At 42.4% G+C, this 14,109-nt stretch overlaps 1 protein-coding gene across 1 annotated transcript in view; it reads right to left on the bottom strand.

Annotated features, from left to right (window-relative positions):
* DDX10 (DEAD-box helicase 10) overlaps positions 1 to 11,953 on the bottom strand; it is a 231,868-nt gene extending 219,915 nt beyond the window's left edge. Inside the window, exons 1-5 of the mRNA XM_067289783.1 lie at positions 11,735 to 11,953; positions 3,565 to 3,625; positions 3,229 to 3,359; positions 1,384 to 1,542; positions 826 to 946 (exon numbers count right to left, since the gene is read on the bottom strand). Of these exons, the coding sequence (XP_067145884.1) occupies positions 826 to 946; positions 1,384 to 1,542; positions 3,229 to 3,359; positions 3,565 to 3,625; positions 11,735 to 11,953 (691 nt within the window). The remainder of the gene's footprint in view (positions 1 to 825; positions 947 to 1,383; positions 1,543 to 3,228; positions 3,360 to 3,564; positions 3,626 to 11,734) is intronic.
* Between the last annotated feature and the right edge of the window lie 2,156 nt (positions 11,954 to 14,109).

Here is a 14,109-nt window from a genome sequence, read left to right as displayed (position 1 = left end):
ACTCCCTGTCCCATTATGGAAACAAAACCATGGAACATAGAATAGTACCGTACTATTCATGACCAAGCAAAACAGACTCTCCTGTTACTAAGCTAAATTTACCACTGACATATAGGGAATACATAGATTAGCACAGAGACAAAGCATTAAGAAAAGGGCCTATATTTAATGCAATTCTTGTCCAACTGCAATGAACTGTATTGAGTGTAGCAAGCCTAATTTCACATTTTATCAGCTTCATTAGCTTCTTAATTGCTCTCAAATTCCTCAAGCTATGCTAAAGATTATGCACAATTCTTAAAGGCAGACAAACCTTTTCATTAAGCTGAAATTTGTATTCAGGTTGGTAGGATGAAAGAAAGAGGCTAACAAAACAAAGAAACAGCAATCTGGCTCAAAATGCAAAGAAAAATCTTTTCTAGAACAGGCTCAAAATACATACACTGTAGTGAATATTCCATATAGTTAATTATCATATCAAGCAAAACAAGAAAGCTATAGCCAGAAAGGAAAGGTCAGCACTAGCCAATACATATCTAAAGGATTATAATGGGATGCCATATTTGTTTTTGGGTCCCTTACTAACTCACCTACTTGTTCTTATCATCCTAAGGAAAACATGCTCAGCAACTGCTTTGAGAGAGAGAAAGGCACACAAGAAAGGAGTTTTGTCATTTTCTATTTTAATTTCTCCATATTTGAACTTAAATGCTACTTCATCTACATACCATGAGTAGGATGAACTTTTTAGCCAAGAAAGTGCTCCACATAGTTATGAACTGTTACAAAATATTTTTGAGTACTTTCAAATACTTAAAAGCTTACTCAGCATTTGCAGATCAGATGCATAGAAATATGAAGTTTCATCCATGTGCTGCAGAAGCCGTCCTGGAGTGCAAATTAGCATATTTATGTGGTGGATTCTCTCAGACTCTTCTTTCAGATCCTGAAAATGAATTAAATCAGTTTAGTTCTAACTGTTCACACCAGCAACCTAGTGGCAGAGATGCTCAGGCCAGCTTAACCTATTAATGGTTTTTAGAAAAGACAGTCATGGATCAGCTTCTTTTCCTCTTTCTACACAGATACTGCATCCTTTCTTCAGCATGCTCACACTTGTGGCTTGAGCAACAAGTATTTCAGAATAATCTAAATTAAAGGATAGTCCTGGAAGGCTTGGCAGGAAGTTCCATCCAGTCATATAACCTGGAAAGACAGTAAATATGCAAAAGCTTCCAAAGATACAGAGCACACAGACAGGAAAATGAGTGGGTCATGAAGAGGTTCCCACTAACTACTCCCTTCCCTAACTTTTCCATTCAAGGGCTTCCTTCCAAAAGTAACATTTATTTGTTCATTTATGCAAATTGAAAGAGGACACACCTTTCCTCCAATTATAAGGCCAGCTGAAAAGTCATGATTTTTTCCCACTTTACGCAGAACCTTAAAGGTTTGATATGCCAGTTCCCGGGTAGGTGATATTATCAAAACTCCCAATCCATCTGCTGAAGTCCACTGATGGCGATACAAGATTTCCAAGGCCTGAAAAAAATTACCATACTCTCATTATAAAACCTCAGAGGGAAAACATATAACAAAAAAAAGTCATAAAAAAGATAAAGTGATGTTAATTCAAATAATGATTTAAGAAACATCAGTATGCATTTCATGCAGTTTGATTATATATCAATTCTAATTCATGGCAATGATGCTTGCTGAAGCAAAGTTCCCCAGTACCAATCTATGACAGACAGCAATGGGTTGTAAATTGAAGAAATTTCACTACACAATTAAACCTACTCTGCTAAATTCTGGAAATCAAGTCTGAATCACTTATATGAGAATAGAAATCAGATGCAGAAACACAGGAGAAATTTTCCTGCTTGTAAGGTTTTGTGAGAACCAGAAATAGAAAGAGCAACTAGAAAAAAGCCAGATAATTCAGTCTTAATAATTCTGGTTCAGATTTAGAGCAGTACTATACGTATATGCTATATACAGGGCATTCCACCTAAAGGTATTGTAACTTTGGTCCAGGATTATTCCTCCTCTTATGAATTCACACTGCAGAAATACAGATTTAGACAGCTAATCTTAACACAAAGACTTCATTGGTCTGATCATCCTACCTGAAGTATTTTGAAATACCAAATGCTGTTTAGCATTCACATACAATTTTTCTTCACTCTTCACCTGTCCAACTCCCCCCCATTACCCCCCTTCCCCAAAACTGTTTTAAAACCATGTTTTTAAGACAAAAGATCTCTACTCCTACATTAACTAATTCAGCAATCTCACTTCTGTTCTTTGTTTCTCAAGTTCACAAGACTATTTTTGAAGCCACCTACATTTTTTCCTGTTCTTTACTAATAAAGAAAATCGAGCATAAAACACAAATCTTCTCAATTAGAGAGGGTATTCAAAACACCTACTACTGTTCTCACAGTTACTGACAGAATGGGCTCTCAAATAATCTGTGTTAGCAAAAAGCAAACAACATGCAATCAAAAAAAAAAACTTTCCATAATCAAAACTAAATCTGTTTTTCTCTTTATCCAATCACTGATAGGTTTCTCATCAATTGATACGTCCACTTTAAACAAACAAACTTTTCAATTATACTTTCAACTTGAAGAAATTAAATGCAGAGCATGATGTTTTGAGTAAAACATTCAAACATTTATTATCCGTGACAGGAGTTTTCATCCTGTTTTCCTGCTTGGATGTGGAAGTGATTTCTAGGGAGTCCACAAAAAAAACACCAAGAAAAGGAAGTCTACAGTTACTAAGTTTCAATTTGCAACAGAAGGTCCACAGCCTAAAATTTTAAAGAGGTGAAAACCACTGATCTAAAAAAGCCTGTGGAACTGTAAGAATTTCACCTGTTTCATACACTCAGTTTTCAAATCTTAATAGAATCAGACAACATTAGCAGAGTTGCACAAGGAAGACAGACTCCTGAGAGAAAAACAAAGCACTTCCTGAATTGCACAGGCTCTACTAATGTGAGGATCAAAATGAAATTCCAAAATGCCTGAATATTTCTAGGGACAAAAATATACTTCATCCAAAACCTCAGGCAGCTTTCTTAAGTGAGTCTGCCTTGGAACACATAGGTCAGTTAAATTATAACCTTTCTCCCAGGATCCATTAGCCTAAGCTGTTTAACACCCAAGACTTCCTGGATAACTTGGCCTAAGTGTAGATGGAAGTATGTAAAATACTTACCGGGACAATAAAAGCCAAGGTTTTGCCTGATCCAGTCTTTGCAGCTCCAAGTACATCTTTACCTTGTAAAGCCAAACCTATGGTTTGCCTCTGAATCTCAGTTACCATGCGATACTGAGCTTCCTGCAATCCTAGTATGTGGGATGTGGAAAGAGAAGAGGGGAGGGAGGAACACTATTTTTATCTTGCCCAGTGCTCTATTTTTCCATTTGGAAAACACTATATATGGTAAAATTCATTTAAAAATCAGTTTAAAGCAAAATTTTCTTTATTTGCAAATGAATGATACATTCATTTCTACTTAAATTGATTTCCAAAGAAAACTTTCACACTTACCTTTTAGGGTTTTCTTTGACAGTGGAAAATCTGAAAATCTTTGAACTTCATTTACATTTATCTGAAACAAAACAAGTTTAATCAGTGCTAAACTCTAAGCATATGGAAATTAAACACCATTTTTAAGTTGCTGTTTAACATAAATGTGTGGTAATTCAGTATGACCTGACCAAGTCAGTTGGCCATACAATCTGTACTAGTCTGACCTAAGCCAAACCGCTCTTCTAACAAACTGTTTAGAAAACAATAAGATGTACTCTAATTAGGCAGGCCAGTAGCGCAATTTAAAGTTCAGATCATCTTGGAATCACAGAATAATTCAGGTTGGGAGGGACCTCAGGGGGTTTCTGGTCCATCCTCCTGCTCACAGCAGGGTCAGCTCTTAGGTCAGACCTAGATGCTCAGGGCTTTGACCTTTGGTCCCGAAAACCTCTGAGGACAGAGACTGCACAACCCCCTGGGCAACCAGTGCCACTGCCTGACTGTCCTCATGGGGAAAAGCTTCTCCTTGTATCCAGTCTGAACCTGTCCTGTTTTAACTCATGCCTGCTGTTCCTTGCCCTCCTGCCATGCACCACTGTGAAGAGCCTGGCTGTGTTTTCTAGATCACCTCACAGGTGCTGGGGGCTGCTGTCAGGTGCCCCCAAAGCCGTCTCTGCTCCAGGCTGGACAAGCCCAGCTCCCCCAGCCTCCCCTTACAGGGCAAGTGCTCCAGCCCCGACCATCTCAGTGGCCCTCCCCTGAACTTGCTCCAGTTCATGGGTGTCTTTTTTCTTTTTTTTTCTTTTTTTTTGGGGGGGGCGTGGTCCAAAACCTGACACAGATATTTTTCAGAAGGAAAAAAAAACAAACACACACACACTTTAAAAAGATACTGTCATATGTAAGCAAGGTTTGATATCTCTACAGTGCAGCACACTGCAAGCCCCAAGCACAACCTGCAATTAAATCTCATGCTGAGCATTTTACAAACAGTATCTCTAAAATCAGAACTTCTACAGCCTTCTTCTCCAAAACTGTCCCAACAGAGATTATAATAAAATATCTGCATCAAAGTACTAGTCAATAACTAGCCAATTAATTCATATTTCTGTGTGGCTGCAACAAGCACTGAGTTTCCAATTCACAACTGCTAAGCATAACTTCATTTTTCTGGGCAAATCCACAGAGAAGTAGTTTCTGTTTCTGCAGCTGCTAGCAGGCTACAGTAAGAGGAGTAGTGATAGTCATAAACCATAAATTGGAACTCCAAGAGCAAGAGCTCTGCCTTTTTTAATTATTTCAGTCTAAGAAAAAAATGACTATGCTGCAAAATACATGGCTACTACCTTCCTGCAAAAGAAAAGTCCACCTGCGCTTTTAGCAACCCAGCCTTTAATGTTCCCAGACATAAAGGTAGACGCTCTCATCTGCAAGGAACACATGGAAACACTGCTGGCAGCCTGCTTACAAGCTTGCTGGAAGTAAGCTGTCCCAGTCCCATCCACGCTTTCAGATGCCTTAAAACAAGGCGATTTACACTGCAGCTTCCCTGTGAGATCAGATCACTTTACGACCGAGCAGCAGTGTGTCACTGCTCACAGTCGATTCTGCCAACACACCCACCCGCCACCCATCTCTTATCCCTCACAGTAACTCTCACTCACAAGGCACCTCTGTCTAAACTGCAAACAAGATAAACTTAAAGCAAAAGGAAGTTAATTTATAATCACTACCTTTTCCTCTTAACTCAAACAGCTTGCACATTTACATCACAAAACTCTCCAGTTTCCTCACTTCTTAACAGTATCCATAAAATAAATGTTTATGACACTATATTATGTGAGTATAGTACTGAAGTAAGGTTAGACTTCTACAAAGCTCACAGCTATCAAACTGTATCTATTACAGAATCACAGAATCACAGAATGGCTGAGGTTGGAAGGGACCTCTGGAGATCATCTAGTCCAACCCCCCTGCTCAAGCAGGGTCACCTAGAGCACATTGCACAGGATTGCATCCAGGCGCGTTTTGAATATCTCCAGAGAAGGAGACTCCACCACCTCTCTAATTTATCTTATTAATGATAAATTATTTTCATTTATGTGGAAAAAACACACAACCCCAGTCAAAATAAATAATTTTTCCTTAAAACATTTTGGCCTTTCTAGTTCCAATGTAGATTATACTACAATGACGGGCTCCCAAAGTTTTTCATCTCTACATTACTGCTGCAAATTTGGTGCTGTCAGTTTAATTCTTAGAAAAAGAATGTTTTACAGAAAACAATACCATAATAATGAGCTCATAACTGAATCGGCACATGTATTAAAATGATTTCCCATTCCTTATGAGATCTAAGATGCAGAGAGATAATGGCAGAGAAGCTGAGAAAAGCTCTAATGCTTTCCTTCACACACCTGAAAGAGCTCACCTATTCCAAACCACTACCATGTGAACTCCAGAGAAAAAGGGATATACCTGGAAAACATGGAAGTAATTTTAGTTGACTGAAATTCAGTCTACAAAAATCTCAGCTCCATGCTATTATTGTCACATGCATAATAAGAATTGCATCAAGTTAGGGTATGGGTGCATTGTTTCTTTTCCAGGGTAAGCAAGTGCTTTAGGAAATAATCCTGAATAACAAACACTTCTCCCCCTCTCTGCTTTTCATCTCAACTCTGCAGTGCTAAGGTCAAGGTTTTCCTGCACATACTTAGTGTTAGGTTATACGATTAAAGATTAATCGCTGCAAACATAAAGACCCTGCAAGGATGAGAGGAATAACACCAGGTGGAGGAACCCCATTCACCTCATCGGTGCAAACCAAGCCAGAGCCCCCAGCGCGGCTGCTTGCTGGGACCACCGGAGGGGAGCAATCAGCCCGTGGCCCCAGGTGAAACCCACCAGAGGAGTCATGGGGAACCCCCTCCCCAGAGCACAGAGTGGGGAAGAGGTGGGAGAGCATGGGGGGACTGCGCAGAGCTCATTACAGGATGTTTTAAGGGGATTGTGAGAATGTGCAAGACTGACCATGGGATGTTTAGGGCAAGGAGCAAGGGTGGGGAAAGGGAGGAATCAAGGTGGACTGGGAAGGAACAAGTGTGAGAAAATAAAGGGAAAAGGGGATAAAAGGGGCCAGTCTTGGTTAATCAGCTGGCTGGTGAGCGTGCGCATCTGACTGAGCCCTGCACTTGGTCACCACAGCCTATCCGATATTCTTATTAAATTCTGTTTCTAACTGTCTTCTGCATGGGTGCACCTTGGTCTGAGCCTGTGGGCGAGAGCACTAGCAAACTTCATGCCAGACTCGTCAGTGAGCAGGATAAGAGAGCCGAGTGCCAGCAACTGGAGCAGGACCAGGAACCTCAGGTGCTCGAGGGTCCAGGAGCCAGTGCCTGGGGAAACCGGGGTCTGAGGCCGGCTACTGGATAGACCGGGTGGCTAAGGCTGGAGGGACCCATTTTGCGTGTGAGTATATATTTCACTAGTGGACATCAATCCTGATCAGCTGGAGAGGAACAGGATTTGGTCACCCATGCTGTTCAAGCGTGTGCAGTGTGTGTGTGTGTGTCCATGTGGATGCCAGTAAAGGCACTGCTCTGTCTGCCTTCATCTGTGGCCGGCCGTGTGTGCATGTATGTGTGCCCACGCACATGTGTGCCTACTGGTAATACACGCTCAGCCTCTCTTCTGGCGGGACCTGGGGACCCGGAGCCGCAGCAGCCTTGTGTCTATCGGATTGAGACAGGAGTCCTGAAGCTTCAGTCCTGAAGCTCACCAGATGCAGCAACCTTGGTGTACTCAGTTTTGTTCAGCTGCCCAGCAGGGTACAAAGCTTACTGAAAAAATGCTGAGATGTCCAGTACAGAAATAAGAAGAATGTGGTACTTTCAAATTCACTGCAGCTGAAAGAAGATGGTCAAAAGAGGTGGACAGCTACTGGCAAACTTCACAGCACTCAACAGTAGCAAGACAGAAAAAGCAAAGAAATCATAAAAAAAAAGAAAAAAAACAGAAAATAGAATACTGTATCTATAAAGCCTGATTAGATGAACAGGAAGGTAGACTACACTGCTTTAAACACACACTGACTAGCATTACTGAGATTTCCAAATGTCAAGCTCAGAGCTTAACAACTTGAGCTTTTCTAATAGGTATCATTTATCTCCAACAGACTGCTGAACAGACACCTCCCAACAAAGCAACAAAGCAAAATGGTCCTCAGCCACATAATAGCAAGTAGGTGTTCCTGACAACTTATGGTAGCAATTCCAGAGAAAGCCTCAAATGAAGAACTACTGAGCTGTCAAACCAGGACCATATCTACTTGAATTACCAGCTATTCTGTGAACACTGCCTATTATAGAAAACTATATTTTTTCCGAGGATTTGTACATATTTAAAGGAGATAGATCACCACACTGCTCTTTTCAGATGAATTTTCTCTAGTAACATCAAGGAGGTAACTTAATGTATGAATTTGATCTTTGGATCAAAGGCAATAACACCTTTACTAAAACCACTTTTTGACACATTTCAAGACAAACTGCTTGCAAGGTACATTTCAAACTTTCAGGGTGTCCTAACAAAGAAATTAAACCATTACCAAACTTTACTTAGAAATCTTCAAAGGTGATTTACTTTTATAAAATACGCTTTGGCTCTGAGAAGCATGTGCTTTAAAAACTAGTATATTTCTGGAGGAAAAAAGTCTCTCATTTGAAATTACTATAGAAAGCTGAAGTCTTTGTTTGAGTTTAACAAATTGGAATTTCTGGCAAATATTTCTCAAGTTCGGTTGCTGATTTTGTAGACATTATAATGCATGCAATATTGCATATTGGGCTAATTTGCAATCCTATTACTATGCATGCTAAAGGATCACAACTCAAAGATGTAGAAAGGTCCAGTTTAATTTCAACCAAGAAATTGTCCTCACAGGAAAACAATATGCCTACAGGAGAAAAACTATTTTACTAACATCAGAAAAGAATTTAAGCAATCCATTATGTGCAACTAAGGGGATAAAATTTAATAAGTTTGTGATACATGAAATAGAACAATTTCATATTGCTGCAATAATCTAAATAATTAAGGTTGCTTTAAGTGTTTCAGTGGACAACTACTTTTTAACTCTATATGATCCAATAAAAACTGATGTGTTAATCACATAGCAACAAATACTATTCTGCTCTTTTGCCTTTAACTCCTTTAAATCAACTTAAAAATAACATACATAAGCCAAGCTCTTTTAAAGACTTCCAAGAAGGAAAAAAGGTGAGAAGAGTATTAAAAGAGCAAAGCACAGGAACATTAGGGAAGGCCATGTCACTAAGCTTCCTGCATTATTTCTCTGCCCTACAAACTTTCAGGAGCACAACAACGGTATGTTGAAGTACCCTTAAATTCCAAAGATATTGGTTTATTTTTAACCAATTTGGTTTATTTTTATATAAATCTGGATGGAACAAGGAAGAAGAACTGGTATTGGGAAAAAAGGTTTTAACATAAACTATGTCCTCAAACTACTATTTTGATTACAGGCAACTTGTCTTGATTACAGGCAATCTTGTCTTCCAGATCTACATGCACCAGTAGAAGTCAGTATCAACTTCTATTACTTAGTTTGCCCCCATGTCAGAACTTCTCGCCTCCGCTAATCTGCTAGAAACCTGTCCCTGTAAGCTCTCTCTAATCCGCTGCAGGTAAGAACAGCCAGCTCAGTTCAAACACTTCAAATGGTAGTCTGATCTGACTTGACTAATTCAACATAAAGCAGACTAGAAAGGGTTTACACAAACCACCCCCCGGCATATTAGGAGTGGCAAAGGTAATGCTTTTCATCAGCACAGCTGAATGGAGAAAACGTTCACCAACAGCCTTACAGTGAGGCAACAAACTTGATGGATCAATAGCACAGATAATGGTCTCAAAACTTGGACACAGAGGCTAACTTTTATATTTTCTATTTATGCTGCCACACATTCTCCACCACATGACAAGAGAGGACGATGAAAAAAAATTCCAGTAACAGAAGTATCTTGGTTATCTTTGAGAACGCATTGGTAACACAGAGAGGTAACACGGAGAGGTACGTATTCCCATAACCGTATGTATGGTGAATAAATTCAAATATTGCGGAATTAATTGACAGAAGTGACTGTAGGGCCACTATAAACAGAAATCTACGTAGACCGAGACAAAATTAAATGTAAGCATCAAAGGCACATAATGTGTTTTAGGGAAAAATGCATTTAAATACTACGTAAAAATATTTAAGGCTAGGAATAGAGGAACAGACTACTCTAGAAAACACAAATGGGGCCTACTTAAACTAAAAAGCCTGAGGATGGCAGGTCTATCCACCACAATCCAGATACAACCTTAGAACTTATGTGGATGGGAATACTGACTTTAATATTAAAAAGAGGTGTTACATCATTCCCTTAAAGAATGCAAACAGTTTCATTCACTCATCGCTTACGCTCCTTTTAAGTCTCCTGAATACACACATCTGCAAGTGCTGCAGTCATATCCCACTATCTGCCATGGATGCATTCCTGAGGAGTGGTCAGTGGTATGACAGATAGCAAAGTAATTTTGCCCCATAAGAATTAATGTAATAGATAGGATATGTGTGCAGGGACTTAATATGTATATGTAATTTAAATACAGCAAGACAGTATATAATATGGAGAACAAACAGGCAAAGGCAGCATCAAGTGGAAGAGATGTTGGCTTTCCAGAGTAGATCATTGTTTCAAAAGACTTCAGACGCTTCAACTGTGAGACCAAATACCTAGCATAAATCTTTTATTCCCAGCAGTCTTGCTGCCTCCTTCTAAAGGATTACATTTTCATCATCATCATCTTCCTCAAATGAATCAAGACCAACTATGGGCAAATGACAGATGAATCAGGGTCATATCTGGCCATTCAGTCTCATAGATGTAATCTACTCCAAAAAGCCAGCACCTCCTCCAGCTGATGACTGTGATGATCCTGCTCTTGCCTCTCCATACTTCCAAAGCCATATATGTGTGTTGAAATATACAGGGATATACTTAAGTCTTTGCAAACATCTCTACTACATTAGCTCTCATAGAAAAAATTGCTTTGCCATGCAGTGAATTCAGCCACTTGATCTATGAGACTGATGACAGTTGGCTGCTCAGAGTACTAAATGACCAGTGACAACTCCAAAACAACAGATAGAGAAGCAAGGACAGCTAAAAATTGCCTTTGATTGCCATAGATTGCTATATATTGCCTAAAGGTAATGCGGCAGCCTAATGTATTTATTTAATATTGACATATGTTCAAAGTATTATCAAGTGTAGAAACTATTATAGCCTGACAATATACAAAGCTAATTTCACACTACCAATCTCCCTTCCTGTCTGTGTTCATACACACAGAAAAAGAAAGGAATCTACTGCAGAAATACTGATATTCTGTAAAGAAACGATAAGCTCAGCACCTGGGATCAGGATCCTGCCACAAGCTCTGTACAACAATTCGAGTCACCTGCTTTCCCAATCAGCAACTGAAGTTTCTCTCTGGAGTCAGTGGGAAATACTACTGAAACAAGTTGAGACTCAAAATTTAGCTACGACAAAATATACTAATTGTTTACACAGTTATGATCTTCAGCTTTTATCATAAGAACGACATAGCTTACTTCTCAGGGAAAAAAATGGGGATGTCACTCATGACCTCTAATTAAAAAGAGTGATTTGACCATTTTTGGAGCATATTCTTTGTCTTCAAATCAGTGAAACAAATGACAGTGTGAAGCCTGACAACACTAACTTGCTGAATTTTAACCAAAGGCACTCCCTTGTCCTGGTAAGGGATGTGTCCCTTCTGCACCTACTCTCGTTACCTGCCGCTCCATCCAAACGTAGCCGGCACAGAGGCTACGCCCCGAGCCGCGCCGAGCGCCCCGCCGCCAGGCACAGACGCCACCTTCCGCCAGCGGGGGCCGCGACGCGGCACGAGCCGGGGCAGCAGCACGCGCGGAGCCCGTCTCGGTCAGGGTCCGCAACCACGGCGCCCCTGCTCCCCCTCCCCGGCCCCCCGCCCGCCCTCCGGCTCCGCACAGCCCCCGGCCCCCGCTCCCCGGCCCGGCCCGGCCCAGCACCGCCCGCCTCGCCTCGCCTCGCCCGCCCCGGCCCCCGCGCACCTCGCCGTAGCGCTGCACCAGGCGGCCGATGCCCTCGCGCTCCACCAGCCACTCGGGCCGCTGCCGCTCCTTGCGCCGCAGCCGCAGCTTCCGCTGCCGCCGCGCGTACTTCTTCTTCCAGCGCTCGAAGTCGCGCACCGGGTCCACCTCCGCCACCGCCCTGCCGCTGCCGCTGCCGCTGCCGCTGCCGCCGTCGCTGCCGCCGCCGCCCCGGCCCATGCTGCCCGCCGCCGCCCGCGTGCGACCCGCCGCCAGGGGCCGGCCGGCGCCCGCGCCGCGTCACCCGGCCGCGCCGCCGGGGGCGGGGCCTCGGCGCCGCCGGGGGAAGGGGCCTCGGCGCCGCCGGGGGCGGGGCCGCACCGCCACGGAGGGACCTCGGCGCCGCCGGGGGCGGGGCTGCGCCGCCGCGCGAGGGCAGCGCCAGGGGGCGGCGGCCCCGCGTGACACGCGAAAGCCGCGAGGGCAGCGGCGCTGCCGGCCTGGCCGTGGGCGGGGCCTCACGAGCGCCGCGCAGCGCCTGGCCGGCTGCTGTCGCGGGCTGGCGCCGGAGCGGGAGGAAAAAGGCGCCGCTCCGCGGGGAACCTAACCAGAAACACCGAGCTCTTGCTGCGGCAGGCAAAATGAATAGCCTGTGGCAGGGTCTGTAACAAACCGTGGGTGGGTAAAAAAAAAAGACTTAATAAAAAAAGAAAATTATTATGTCCTTAGTTACTGTCATAAATGTTGTCATCTGCAATACAGTGTCACAGGCGAGGGGGCATTTCTATGATAAGTCTGTTAGCGCTTTATTTGCTAATTCGTGCCAGCAAAAAAATTGCTGAATTTGGAAAAAAAAACAGCAATTGAAACACGTATGGTTGGACATATGTTTAAGGTGCTGGATTTAAGTTCCATTTGACGTGTTTTGACCCTCATCCTTGATATCAGAGTTGTAGTTAATCTTAATGGCGTTAGCTTGAAGCCTTAAAATAGGCAAAGGATTGGAGAAATTTCACAGGGAAAACTACAAACATGTAAAGCTGTTTTACGCTGTGCAGTACAGGTCTCTCTAAGAGACACGTATCTCTAAAAGTGACTAAATTGCATCAACCTGCTAGTTGATATTGTGCTACGTTTATGCGCGCAGGTTCTTGACAGCTCCCTACAGCAAAGCTCTGTGTCATTTTGTAATCGTTCTGCCGTCGCAAACGTTAGGCTGAGTCTACTCTAGCACCTCATCAGCACACAGAACTAAACACAAAAACAGGCTACAGAAATACTGTGCCACAACAGGAGGAGAAAAGTTTAAGCGTTTATAGCTGTGTTATGTCATGAGAAGGAAGTAAACATGTTGATTAGGGTAACAGTGAGCGACTCCCCAAATAACTGCGGCCTCTGATGAGGGTTTGAATTCCAGAAGGCCACAGGAGAAAGGGAGCGGCTGATAGTTATCTCCACTTTGGCCATACATGTGATGAGTATATCACTGGAGATGTCTTCCCTCCTCCCCAAGACCAGAGAAACCTGTGATTATAGAAATGTTTGCTTTCCCTTTAAAATACGTTAAGTTTCTAATTTCAGGAAGGGCCGGAAAAATCTACATTAAATATGCCCTGATGGGATCTCTCCTCCCAGGTTTGAATGCAATGATTTTCTCCAGGGTTTATTTGCTATCCGGATAAATAAGGAAGGATACTGAAGTTTTTATTCTTAAAAAAAGCTTTTTTTCCAGAAGTGCCTGGCGAAAAAATGCTTGCAGGAGGTGCTGCATCCTGGATCCCCACCCCAAGGATGGGCTGCTAGGACTTGGCACATCTTCCCTGCGATTACAGCATCCTATAAGGCAAAGTTGCAGTCTAACACCCTCAGACTGTTGCAGGGCTTAACTGCCACTTGAAACTTTTCTATCTGTCTTCCTGCAACAGAAAAGCAAACAAACAAACAAAAACTCTCCTAGATAAAATTTCTGCTGCTACAGCACTGGAATAAGTTAGCCAAGAGGTCCAGGTACCAGAAAAGGAAAAACAGAAAGTCAAAAGCTGCCAGTTCTATATCCCGCAATAAAAGGTACAGTTCTGGAGAGCTCCCAGGGTCTTTGAACGGGAGATCTGGGGGTCTGCAAAGGCCCACGAGTCACTGTTCTGCTTTGCCTGTTTTCTCTGCTGCCCTTTCACATTTGCGGGCTTGCATGAGAAACTGTGAGTGGTTTGTAAAAGTTTGCCTTATATACAAGAAAAAATGTTACCCTGTTAATTTGTTGTTGTTGTTTATAATATGCAAAAGCATTTCGATTGCTTTGGTATAATGTTATCTCTACACCTGTGGCAAAAACAGAGATCCTTTTGAGTAATAAAAAGCATGAGAAAGAAGAAAAATTTGCTTTTACAAATAGACAA

Source organism: Apteryx mantelli, chromosome 1 (genome assembly GCF_036417845.1).
Source record: "Apteryx mantelli isolate bAptMan1 chromosome 1, bAptMan1.hap1, whole genome shotgun sequence".
Classification (NCBI taxonomy): domain Eukaryota; kingdom Metazoa; phylum Chordata; class Aves; order Apterygiformes; family Apterygidae; genus Apteryx; species Apteryx mantelli.
The sequence above is the reverse complement of the archived record's forward strand: the minus strand, read 5'-3'. Positions and strand labels throughout refer to the sequence as shown.